The sequence below is a fragment of the Anarrhichthys ocellatus genome, unplaced genomic scaffold, assembly GCF_004355925.1.
Source record: "Anarrhichthys ocellatus isolate YVR2014 unplaced genomic scaffold, GSC_Weel_1.0 scaffold126, whole genome shotgun sequence".
In the NCBI taxonomy this organism is placed as follows: Eukaryota; Metazoa; Chordata; class Actinopteri; order Perciformes; family Anarhichadidae; genus Anarrhichthys; species Anarrhichthys ocellatus.
Window position 1 is genome coordinate 5,001 of NW_022280156.1, and position 13,063 is coordinate 18,063.

Consider the following 13,063-nt stretch of genomic DNA (forward strand, 5'->3'; position numbering starts at 1 on the left):
AACACGACTTTGGCTTCCAGAGAATCTTCATGTTCATACAAACAACTTCTGTAGTGTTTGCATAGAGACAAACCTATATATCCTCAAATGAAAGTAATTATTCAAATAATGTCGGTGAGTAGAGAGTAATAAACACTGCTCTCAAAGGAGGCCGCCCATCAACAGTCACTCGCTGTTTATCTTAGAAACAGAAGCGCTGTTCTCACACTGCGACGTCATTTCCTTCGATTCTGTTTTGCAGTTTTTTCACAGCATTAAAAAGGAAAATTGGCACATTTTCAACCTTATCTCTACCTCTCCAAGTCCGGTATGTGGTGTGAAAACCCCCTGCAGATGTTACTGATGTTCTCTGAAGTCTGTTGTTCTTCCTCCTCACTGACGGACGGACGGACGGGGGGGGGGGTAGAGCTACAGAGTGCTACCTTCACATTCGGTACCCGTGGGAGATTGTTGTATTTCTTTGATTTCGCGGTGTGCCTTTGAAGAAGGGGTGAGAGTGAGAGTGAGAAAAAGAAGAAGAGCGTCTAGAGCCGGAATATTCTCACACGTTACTCTGTGAATGAAGTATTTATTTTGACCAAACCAGAGTTACTGATTGTTGGAAAAACAGCGTAAAAACAAACCAAGCAGAGAGTTTTAGTGTCTTAGTTTGGTGTAAATTCAGAAAGAGTACAGTTGCATCTTTCGGTTTAGGTGTAAGAATATTTCCTTAATTGTATTTGTCAACCGTAGCGCAATGCATCCTGGTATATGTAGGCACAGCCGGCACAGCGCCTCAGTAGTAGAGATTGTCTTTGTCTGTCCGTATAGTACTTCTTCGGTGGACTACAGTTACCATCAGCACTGATCAGACATCCACAACAAAGATGGCGATGTTTGTCTTTCAGCTGTTGATGGTTTACGTGGGAAGTTAATCCCAGATCCTTAAACATCTCATCTTATTATCTGTTGATAGCGGCCTAAACAATAGCTTCTCTGTGTGACATAGCTTCTCTGTTTTTTGGTGAATAAAGTATTTCTATGCAAATGAATTTTAGTCATGTTCAGGTGGTCTTTCTATAAGATACGGTGGCTCTCCTCCACAATAAAACACCGCAGCAAAGCCTGTCCTGTTCCAAATAAAGGCCAATATTTCAGCATTTACACAAATTAAGATTGCTGAACCAATAAAGAAAATATTCAATACACGCAAGGGTCATATTTCAGACTTTATAATGCATTTTAAGGAGGAAAAGGAAACCGAAATGAAAAGTGAAACTTACCTGAATAAAGCGTTGAATTTTAAAAACGGTATTTCCCTGCTGGGAATGTAAACGTGACGGCGCAGACGAACCAAAAGGTCATTCGACTCTCATGCAAAACCAAACAGGACAGCAGCTTTACCTTCAAAAGGGCGTGGCCTCCTCTCTGTCTCTTTCATTAGTTTAATCATTTCAAGGAACAGGAAACTCAGGGCCAATGAGTCACACACACACACACACACACACACACACACACACACACACCCAAAGGGAAGCAAACAAAACAAATACAAAATCAATCATGCTTATAAAAGTACGCAGGGCAAAACTGAAGTGCTCTGCCTCTGACTCATCAACATTCTTAACACTTGAGACAAACAACACGGAGCTGAGATGACGAGTTCACCGACATCTGCGAAGGTGCGGTGACTTTAGTGAAAGAAGAACGTGAGCTGCAGCTGTTAGCTCTGGAAAAAAAGCAAGTAAGTAGACCTTGAGTCCAGATTATCTTTTCAAATCAGCGACCATGGCCAATACGGCACATCTTTCATAACTTTCATTTCTTTTTTTTCAAAAAATGTAAATGCATGTAAATACACATCACTGCATCAAACGTGATGAACATCCAATGATGAAGACCATGGGATGTGGTTGAAAGTCCTACAAAAAGCTAGTAAGTAGACCTTGAGTAAAGATGAAATGAGTCGCCCTGATGCAGCACTGAGTGAGTGAAGGCGACGCGTCTTTCATTCCTCTGAAAGCTGTTTAAAGATGTAAAGTAATGATGAAGACCTCAAGATGAAACAGAAAGCACCGGGAAAAGACAGTAACTACATTTAGTTTTTGATAAACAAACACTTCCAAAGTAAATAATTCATTTTCCTGCCGATACCAAACATTATTCCACGACACGAGAAATAAACACATCGTCGTAAAAAAATGTGGAATATTGATTTTATCCTTTTTCTTATTTAAAATAAAGAAGATGAAACACAAGAGCACATGAAGACATGCGAGGAGATGAAGTGAGAGCAGAGTGAGAGCACGATGTACCGGAGTGAGGCAGTCCGAGGACGTGAAGTATGATGAACACCGACTTCAGATAAACCTAATTTATGACTGGAAGAAATAAACGACAGGAAGAGAAGATGTGGGCGTTCGTCTAAACACGAATGTCCAGCTGCCAAGGCCGAGCCGCAGCGCACTGTTCTTAAAACACACGATGAACAAGCTTCAGTCAACAAGTGCTGGGTTTATTAGTCAGAGCGTTAGTGTGATCATGCAATAACAGCGTTATATAAAATTCAGAAGAGAAAGGTATATTCTAATATTTAAATATCAAAAGACGGACACACCGTTCTCATGTGTTCCTTCTTTTGGGAACGGTTACGAAGGTTAAGGTTACTTGTTTCCTAAAACGTCATCGGGAGTTTTGTTAAGTCCAGGATTTCCCTTCCGGAGATTGTTTGGTAGACGGCGGCCAAACCAACGGCCACATTCATTCAATGAAAAGGCATTCGCTGTGTGGGATAACAACTCCTTTTTCCCCTAATGGTTATGTTTTTATTGAAAGAGGATTACATTTTTTAAGATTTTAGCGGAGGGAAGGTGGCCCACATCTAATGTAAAACAGCGTAAGTCATTTATAACAACATATCAGGACCATATCTGCATTGTCTTTCCTAACACTCGCTGTAATATTCATCTTTATAACGTTTTGTGGAACCCAACTATCCTCAGTACAGGAACAAGGTTTATGAAATGTCAGCTTTAGGTTTGGCTGAGATGACTTTAATTCAACCTTTGTCCCGTTAATGACAGAGGCATCCTCAATCAGACGTGAACATTTGAGAGCTGCAGCTGTGGTCAAACCAGTTTCCTGACATTGTTGTCGGGTGACGACGACTCATTTGCCAGTGAAATAGTTCCTGATGGATTTTTGACGTGCTGCCAGTCTTAAAGCACCAACACAAGAATCATTTTACAAGTATCGACACACAAAGAAACACAAAACACAACCCAGAAATAAATACGCAGCTCAATAAAAAGGGCTGAAATATGCAAAGTGATGCGAATATCGTGAAAAGGAGTCGGCCAGTAGTAACAGGTCTGTTAATATAGTAATAAGTTATAGATTAACGTTATAGCTACAAAACATGGCTGCTTGGGGTTTCTAACGCCATGTTTATAGATATTACACTATAGCGATACACTGAATGTAAGAAGTGGACGGAGTCACCGTGACGTCACCCACTGGTTTGTGAACTGATGTTTTGAAGCTTCTAGTTCGGCGATTTTGCCGTCGCCATCTTGGATTACGGTCGTTGCCATCTTTGCTTTTTTGCCACCGATGAACGGTGTTACCATATCTGGACTGAGGAGGAGTGACGTAGAGACGGCGTATACGTCTCTGGGACTTATTTTTGCAACCGGAGATTAAGATTTATTAATTTGATTTACTTAGAAATTTGAGTTAGTGTGTTCTTGTTATTATCAATTTAGACGACGTAATTGTACCTCACGATATCTCGACACATGATTTCCTCACGCTACGATTCCATTGAAAGACGATTAATTCTCATATTAAATTATCGTAGATCTTTTTTTCACAAGAAAACGCAGGGAAGGCTGTGTTTGATGCCCAACGGGGGAAAAACTGCGAGTCATCACTAAATCACAACACAAGCAGATTTAAGAAGAATATGATGGAAGCTACCACAAAAAAAAACAAAGGAAATGCAGCTACAACAAAGACTGGGAAACAGCTTAGAAGTGGGTGAAGCCGGTGGAAGGTGATTCTCAGAGAGTTGTTTTTGGGTGAAACCTGCAGCTATTTTCCAAATTCGACACAGTATGAGAGTCTCAACCTGAGGGCAACACACACAGATGTTACGAACTAAGGGGCAGAGTAGAAATGTGTATTTCTTTTAAGCTAGATAGACATTATATCAACATTTTAGACAACCTCTCAGCCTTGGTAGGTAACAGGTGGTCCTGTTTGGATTTGTTTCCAGAGAACACAGGACTCCACGTGAACCTATTTCACATCATTCCACCGGTGAATACCAGGAGGTGTTGTGTCTGATGGAGTGTGACATTGGGCCTGCACATGTTGTTCTTTCAAGGCAACAGCACGATCTAGTTTGGTGCAACACAAACAGCTGGTGCATTGAAGGCCAATGTGTGAAATGCATCTATAACAAATGTGGTTTGGGATGTACAGTTAAAAACTCAACCTGGAATATTTAGCTGCATGGTATCAGTGAGTTGGGAACTTAGGGTTCAGTGTCTCGCTCGGGTATCGAAACGACGGCCTTGGGGTTACAGTACTACGAGTAATACTTTTTAAAACTTTGTATAGTCACAAAGCATTGTATGTAACTGCAAAACTAAGCTGATACTGTTGATACGTGAAAACTTTGTGAGTTCATCCGTAATTAGTCTCTTTATATATATATATATATATATATATATATATACACACATACATACACACATATATACAGTATATAAATATACATACACACATATATATCTATATAGATATAGATATAGATATATATATATATATATATATATAAATAATAAGCTCAGAGCTCCTGCTAGCTCTGGTGGCATTAATGTCTACACTCACAGCCAGACTTCCTTTGTGAAATACTGTATGTTGCAAATAAAAAGTGGCTTTTACACAATACATGCGTTAACTGCAACCACAAAAATGTGTAAGTCCAGAAGTAGCTTCCCCTGTCCTAACAGTAAAGTACATACAAGAAAACAAACAAAGGAAAATAACAATTGGCAGAGAAATGTCAATTGGGCATTTTAACTAATTAGCATTCATCAATGTAAACAGTTTCAGCAGATGAATTACATAAATGATGCTGTTAGTGTGCACAACACAACCTGTCATTAAACACACTCAGAATACACGCTAATTTACTTTTAATTGGTTAATTTCACCAGTTTGTCTAACGTTATTTTAGAGGCGTTCACGTGAAATGCATAGTGTCGGAAATATCTGTGCTGAATCACAGCTGACGTTAAACTGAACCACCTGTGGCACTAAACTTATCTGCACCGAAAGTTCTGCTGCCCGACACTTGTACTCACCGCCTCCCAAGCCCAGCAGCCGGCAGATATCTCTGGTGAACTTCATCCGCTTCTACCGACACGCAAACCTCTAGACTATCGCACAGCGGAGAAGACGATGAGTTCTCCTTCTCCGCCTGCAGCAGTCACCACTGTCAAGCTCAACGACACGTCACGACAAAGACAACTTCCGGTAGTCTCCTTTCAACAATAAAACAATGACGGGCAGAATTTGAAGAGCACTTCCGGTCACAAACATCAAAATAAAACCACAAAAGGATAGCCTTCTGCTCATGACTCTCAATATGGTTTAATATAAAAAAAATATATGTATACATATTTAGGATCCTAAATGGTAAATGTTTTAAATATAATTCCTGATTAAATCTCTCTTTTCTAAATTAAGAACATTCATGTGTTTCTGTGTCTTTAATTGATTTTGTTATGCACTTGTATTGCCTCTATTCAATTTGGGGCAACTTATTACTGCACTGAAACTATATTTCTGTATTTTTTTGTTTATGGACTTAATTTTTTTATCTATTTCACTTCATCTTATTTTCGGTGACACTGTTATGGGTCCCATAGTTGTTGGATAAAACTAATTTAGTATCACTTGGTATTTATTATAGGGAAAATTGAGACAGTGTTTAAATGGTATGTATTGGAATGAATTAGTGTAGAAGCAGGTTGTTAAATATGTCTACAAGCATACAATACAACATGAAATAGAATAGAAACTTTTCAATGATTCATTAATCTTTTCTCTTTTTTTTTTCAACTACATTCTCTCAGAAATTCAAAAGGCTTATCACAACCGTCTCAGAGTGTTGTCTCTATTTTCCCATGAGGGACAAATCCACCTGTCTAGCCAAGAAGTGAGAAATATCCTGAGAACAACAGACCGTAAGCCATCTGGTATTTCCCCGCAAGTTGACCCACTTAAACGTGGTGTCTGGTCTGGACAGAATGGCTATTTGTTGGTCCAGATAAGATGTATTTCATGAGGAACGTAGACTGCACATGTGTCCACTAGATGGTAATACTGCTCTGTGTCTCAGTACAGTGAGGCCGGTCAACAGATGTGGTGTTAAAAGTAATCTCACAGAGCATTTTGTTCTGTGTTATTGTTGGGAAAGAACTAAAAACTGAGGCGTGTTTTGCGTCTCCATAAGGCCTGTGTCCTCACGTGAACGTTTGTGTGAACTTCTTTTGACACTAAGTGTCTCAGCTGGGTTTGCGATTAGGTGTCACAGTTGCCTACTTGATGAGCATTTCAGCTGTTTGTCCTAAATAAGAGATAATAAATCTGTTGAACACGTCAATGTTTACGCAGGGCTGATTTGCAACCATGACGTTCCCTGATTAGGATAAGATGACCCTTTAACACAACGAATTCTCCAAAGTGATCTTCCAGACCTTGTGCAAATCACTCTGTGCCAGCGCACTTGTCTGTTATCCTCAGTATATATAATATCAGAGACTCAGAGACAGACCTCTGAGCAGCCTTGATGCATATTCTGTAAGTGAATCAACTCTGTCTCCTTCTTGCAAGAATAAATGACCTGTTTAATGATTTTTACATCGGTCTCGAGTGAATTTTTCTAACAGTTATACTGAGATAAAGCGTTGCAGATTTATTTATTACACATGTAACAACCACAGAGAAGCGTTCCAGAGCACCAGGTAAAATAAAACACGGTGGAGTAGAGGGAGTAGAGGGAGTGAAGCACCTTAGATAATAAAAAAACCTGTTAAATCAGGTGTATCATCAACTTGGAAGCTCATACAAATGCAAAAAACTTCTGTAAATCAGAGTCACCAAAAGAGTTTGTACATAAATAATACTATGAAGTAGTATTCTCAGTGGTTTCTATGTACTGTACATACATACACTGTAGTTTGCAAAATGAATTCAAATAATATATTTGAGGTTTGCAGCGCAATTTCAATTTAACTTTTTTTTTAAAGATTCTGATGTATTACTACACTAATATAACAATACATTACTGTGTACAGTAGCCTATATGTAATATAACTAAATCCAGTTACAAATAGAACAAAAAAAACAAATCTCTTAAATTTCAGTATAACTATGCAGAATCTGTGTTTCTAAAATAAAAACGGTATAGTTTTAGAAGGGAAATATTTGAATTTAATAATGGTAAAAAAAACATCAAGATCGTTGTTTAAATAGTTTAATTATCTTTTTCCTGCTGAGAACAACAGAATCTCAGACGATCAGATCAACATTGTTGGTGATGAAGATGATAAACACTTAAAACAACAATAATAACCACAACATGTGCACTAGTATTTTTTTTTCAACATCATGCAACATTATTTTCATAATTCTATGTGCAATACAACTTTCAACACCTTTTTAAATAGCATTGACAATATCTCTGTTAATATCATGATCAATATAACTTTATTTTAGTTTCCTGAAGGCTCTGGTGTGCGTTTCACTTCTTATACACTTTGTATTTTTACTCTTGTATTTAATATTTGTTCTTGTATTTTACTTTTTATAATTTAGTTGAATGTTTTGTACTTTATTTACGGTATTTACCTTGCTCTTACTCTTATTAGTGTCGGTAATATTTATTTTACACTTAATAATTGTTATTATGTTGTTGATACATGTTAATATTTGTATTATATTGTTTAGTGCTATTCTGTTGTAATCTTTAATGGCACAATCATTTCTCTCAGGATTAATAAAGTCTTATTATATCTTATCTTTATAAATACACTTTGCCTGCAACCTGCTGGCACAAACAACCGTCCAATCCGTCTCTCTGTAATACAGACAGACGGGCGGCTGAACCAATCAGAGCCCGTAGTCTCCCGCGTCTGGACCAATCACGTGCCTGTTTAGGCTTAAGTGGGCGGAGACATAGCGGAAGCGACGCGTTTGGCTCAACAGCCATTGATGCGCTTTATTTCCAAGAGGACGCACCGGGGTTAAATTGTGCTGTATTTGCGGTGTTTTCTTTCTGCGGACCGCAGTCATGGTTTCTCACTCGCTCGCGCTGCCGGTGATCTGCTTCACCACGTTATGGGCGCTCGTGGGCGTCGTGGCTCCGTTTCTTGTGCCCAAAGGACCCAACCGGGGGTAGGTGGTCTATGCCGTTAACGCGCTGCAAATACCGGAGATTATTGAGCGTTTCCCCTTCATTTCATTTCATCTCATATATTAAGGTTAAAAAATGTTTCATTATTCAAATTAATAATTGTTTACTTCGCACTCAGCCCTGCATAGCGTCTTTATAAATGCACGAGCGTGCTCGTGCTCATGTGATGGAGGCCCAGCGCGTCATCTTGCGTCCATCCCAACATCCTCTCCTTTCCTCCATCCTTTCCTCTATCCTTCCCTCCATCCTTTCCCCCATCCTTCCCTCTATCCTTACTTCCCTCCATCCATCTCTCCATCCTTCCCTCCTTACTTTCCTCCATCCTTCCCTCCATCCTTTCCTCCATCCTTACCGTTAACCTGTTTACTTCTCATTTGTTGTTGTTTTTTGCACCTTCTTCATGATCTTTATTATTTAAATGTAGTTTTTATTTGCAACTGCTGCCCAACAATTTATCTCAGGATAAATAAAGTTGTATCTTATTATTTTTACTATGCGTAATTTTATATTGTGATAGTGTTGTTATATACTATTTGGTCGTTCATAAAACAGTTTATAGATCAGAAATAATCAGACAGAGTCATAAGTTTTGTGCTAATGCAGCCAAGAAAAAAAAAATCAAGGTTCTTCATCACATTCGCTACTTAAATAAATATAGTATTATTAGTTCAAACTACATGTCCAAAACCTGACCGATGACCTGAATGCTTTGTAAACGTCTCAATATATAAACTGTTGTTTTCTTCTACAGTGTGATTGTCACCAGTCTCATCCTCACGGCGGTCTGCTGCTACTTGTTGTAAGTACAAACTTCTCTTCTTCTTCTTCTTCTTCTTTGGTGTGAAGCTGCTGTCACGTTGCGTGTTGATGAGTCTGCAGCTCTGGTTATCAGACTTTAAAACATTGCAAATTTATAAGGAGTTTCCTTGGACACGCGTCTGCTCGTTGCGTGCACTTGAGTACTACTACTACTACTACTACTACTACTACTACTACCACTACCACCACTACTACCACTACTACCACTACCACCACTACTACTACTACTACTACTACTACCACCACTACTACCACTACTACTACTACCACTACCACCACTACTACCACTACTACTACTACTACTACTACCACTACTACTACTAACTACTACTACCACTACTACTACTACTACTACCACCACTACTACTACTACTACTACTACCACTACTACTACTACTACTACCACCACTACTACTACCACCACTACTACTACTACTACTACAACTACTACCACCACTACTACCACTACTACCACTACCACCACTACTACCACTACTACTACTACTACCACTACTACTACTACTACTACCACCACTACTACTACTACTACTACTACTACTACCACTACTACTACTACTACTACCACCACTACTACTACTACCACTACTACTACTACAACTACTACCACCACTACTACCACTACTACTACTACCACTACTACTACTACTACTACCACTACTACTACCACTACTACTACCACTACCACCACTATTACTACTACCACCACTACTACCACCACTACCACTACTACTACTACAACTACTACTACTACTACTACCACCACTACTACCACCACTACTACTACTACAACTACTACTACTACTACTACCACCACTACTACCACCACTACTACTACTACTACTACTACTGGGCACAAAAGCTTTTGAGTACGCTGAAATCTGAATCTATTGCAGGAATATTTTGCAGCTTGAAATTGGATCAACTATCCTAAAATATCGTGTAAAAAAAGATCTACATCAGGATGTTTATGCAGATAAAGTGCTCAGACAAATGTGATGAGCATGCAGGATTATCATCACACCACTAGATGGAGTCCTAGATCCTTCAGGAGGTGATTATCACTTCACCATCACGCAATGGTGGACTCACAAACTTTAAAAAGTCAGCACAGGGGAGGATGGAGGGAAGGATGGAGGGCTGGGTGGATGGAAGGATGGAGGAAAGGAAGCACCTGGATGAGGCGGAGGAGCTTGAATGAACAGAGAGATAGAGAATAAATATATAATGCTGATAAACTGATTGTTTTATTGTGCAGATTATATGTAATTTAAGGGATTACTGACAATGGAACGGATTGGTTAAGAAATGGATAATATAGATCACTTATTATTATGTAATTTCCATTATTTACTGACCAAGTAGCAACGAAAAAGCTTCAAAATTCACGAGTCGGGTATTTAGAGACGAGGGGGCGGGCTAACTCGCTTCCAGGGTTTAAAGTCCTGTAAATGGAGAAGCTTACACTCATATTAGAATGTTTGTTAATTCAAAGGCTTTAAAAGGCTATAATAGCATCGTGTAGACCTCCATTATCGTAGAGAATGTGGACGTGTGCACTGGAAACTGCTTTACAACCGAGTCCACCGGGGCCAAAGAACTACAGGCCGTAAATAAACCAGCTTCTTCAGGCTGCTTCTTGTCTCTTGTGGCGGGAGGCTGGTCAGCCTGCAGGGTGAGCTCATTAGAAGCTTTGCCGAATCAATAATAGACGATCGTGTGTTATTAACGAGGATGATCGGAATTAATTAAGACCTCCAGACAACCTCTCTGAGAGTTGGTTAAAACTGAACGTTGGTGGAGTCTCTCGTGTGCTTCGGCCTCTTGGCTCTTGCTCTCTTCACGGTCACGGTGGTTATTACGGTAATACAATCAATCGGTGTTTGGAACCCAAAAGTGCAGCAACGAGACCCAGACTGCAAGAAAGAACTTTCCTACGAAGAGACGAGTTATACATTGATCGCTGTGTTTATAACCTTCTCTGTCTATCTTTACTCAGTTGGTTGGTAGCCATCTTGGCCCAGGCCAACCCTCTGTTCGGCCCTCAGCTGAAGAACGAAACTATATGGTACCTGCGTTACTTCTGGGAGTAAACAAGGTAAGTTTATAAAGAAGGACACTTAAAGATACACAACCTGAGATCCAAAAAAAACAAGCTCTGTAGTCTGTTTAATACGCTCAAACTATTTTCAAATACTGAGAAAATATAGTGAAATAGGCCTAGAACTTTCTGTGTTGACATTAGATATTATTTATGCGTTATTATTTAATTAATTAGCATCTTCAGATTGTCTGGTAAGACCAAAAGAATAGACAGTATATTTACTGCAGACTTCTTAGACTTTATACTCACTTATGCACCACTCAATCTAGGTTATAGTCCCGCCCTGCTGTGCTGTGATTGGGGGATTTATCTGCTTTCCTACACTGTGAAGATTTCCACCACGCGTTAATGCTACACCGGTTACAGGAATTGAGCCGCTAAACACTGTCACTCATTTGTGACAACAGCGTAGTCTGTATATAAAGATGGACTAGAGTCACACTTTACTCCTTTAGCAGCTGGCTACGTAGCTAGCATGCTAATTCCACCATGCTTTAATGCTACACCGGTTACAGAAACTGGACCCTCATAGGAGAGGTTTTTTGTTTATTTCGTCTTCCAGAAATTTCCTTAGGTTATGGCAACAAACCTACTTGTTTAGGTCCAGGAAAAGATCATGGTGTGGGTTAAAATAAACGAGTGCGGGCCAATCACGGAACAGTGACACTAGCCAATCACAGCACAGTAGGGCGGAGACTAGGCGGGACACTCTTGGGATTTGAAAGAAAAGGAGAGCTATTATGCTTTTGTATATTCTCCTTTCTACTGGCTTCTTGAACGGCTTCGGATCCCTCGGGCTGCATACTGTACTGAACTGTCATGTAATATACATTACTGTACTGTACCGCACTGTACTGTACCATAATGTACTGTACTGTAGTGAAATGTACTGTAATGTAATGTACTGTACTCACCTGTTTCCTAATAGTGCTGTTTCCTAAGTAACGTCCACGATTGAGGACATTCCAGATAATAATACTTCTTTCTCTTTCTCTTTCTCTCACTCTCTCTCTCTCTCTCTCTTCCAGGACCGTGTGATGTGATGCCTCTCATCATTCCTATCCCGTGGTTTGCTGGATTTTTATTTGAACATAACTCTTCACCATCAAACATTCACACACACACACACACACACACACACTCACAGACAAACACAATCTGCAGACTTGATGAACCAACTGAAGAGTTGCAGCCTTTGTAAATATTTACAATGATGTACTTGGAGTGAAGGATTTAGAGTGTATGTAGGACACATGTTGTGGGTTTTAAAACAAGGAGAATAATTCATTCCTGATACAACGCACGCAGTTAACAACAGTGTTTTTTATCACTTACTGATTCTAATGATGTCCAGTGGAACCGTAACACCATCCTTTAGGAGTAGATATTAATCTTCCTTCTCTGAAATGTGCAATCTGTAGGAAGTTAAGTTCACTTTCTGTTCATTTACATTTTTTATTTTATTTTTGGGGTTTTGTGTCGCCGCCATCAGGGAACATGAATTTCTAAGTATTTGTATTTATTCGGCCCGCGGGGGCACTGATGTAAGCGATTACCTCGTTGTCCTCGCGGCCTCGTTATCTAACCGTTGTTATCTGTGATGTAATGGTGTGTGTGTGTGTGTGTGTGTGTGTGTGTGTGTGTGTGTGTGTGTG

At 39.5% G+C, this 13,063-nt stretch overlaps 2 protein-coding genes across 3 annotated transcripts in view; one reads left to right on the forward strand and one right to left on the reverse strand.

Moving 5' to 3' along the window:
• LOC116399717 (DDRGK domain-containing protein 1-like) overlaps positions 1–5,460 on the reverse strand; it is a 10,441-nt gene extending 4,981 nt beyond the window's left edge. The window contains exon 1 of one of the 2 annotated variants that reach the window (XM_031877090.1): positions 5,352–5,460. In XM_031877090.1, coding sequence (XP_031732950.1) covers positions 5,352–5,397 — 46 coding nt within the window. In that variant the 5' untranslated portion in view covers positions 5,398–5,460. Of the gene's footprint in view, positions 1–1,262; positions 3,492–5,351 lie in introns of those variants that run through there. The other variant, XM_031877091.1, reaches the window with a different exon arrangement.
• A 2,771-nt stretch (positions 5,461–8,231) lies between these two features.
• atpv0e2 (ATPase H+ transporting V0 subunit e2) lies at positions 8,232–12,757 on the forward strand. Its single transcript, XM_031877117.1, has 4 exons — positions 8,232–8,448; positions 9,219–9,266; positions 11,304–11,402; positions 12,437–12,757. Exons 1-3 carry the CDS (start codon positions 8,345–8,347, stop codon positions 11,395–11,397), a joined length of 246 nt encoding a protein of 81 aa, XP_031732977.1. The 5' UTR covers positions 8,232–8,344; the 3' UTR covers positions 11,398–11,402; positions 12,437–12,757.
• Positions 12,758–13,063: the final 306 nt, after the last annotated feature.

Bases quoted from the DNA above. Each gene is read 5' to 3' on its own strand.
- atpv0e2 (XM_031877117.1), top strand. From the start codon at position 8,345: ATGGTTTCTCACTCGCTCGCGCTGCCGGTGATCTGCTTCACCACGTTA. The intron at 8,449-9,218 runs GTAGGTGGTCTA...TTTCTTCTACAG, and splicing joins CCCAAAGGACCCAACCGGGG to TGTGATTGTCACCAGTCTCA. The intron at 9,267-11,303 runs GTAAGTACAAAC...ATCTTTACTCAG, and splicing joins GCGGTCTGCTGCTACTTGTT to TTGGTTGGTAGCCATCTTGG.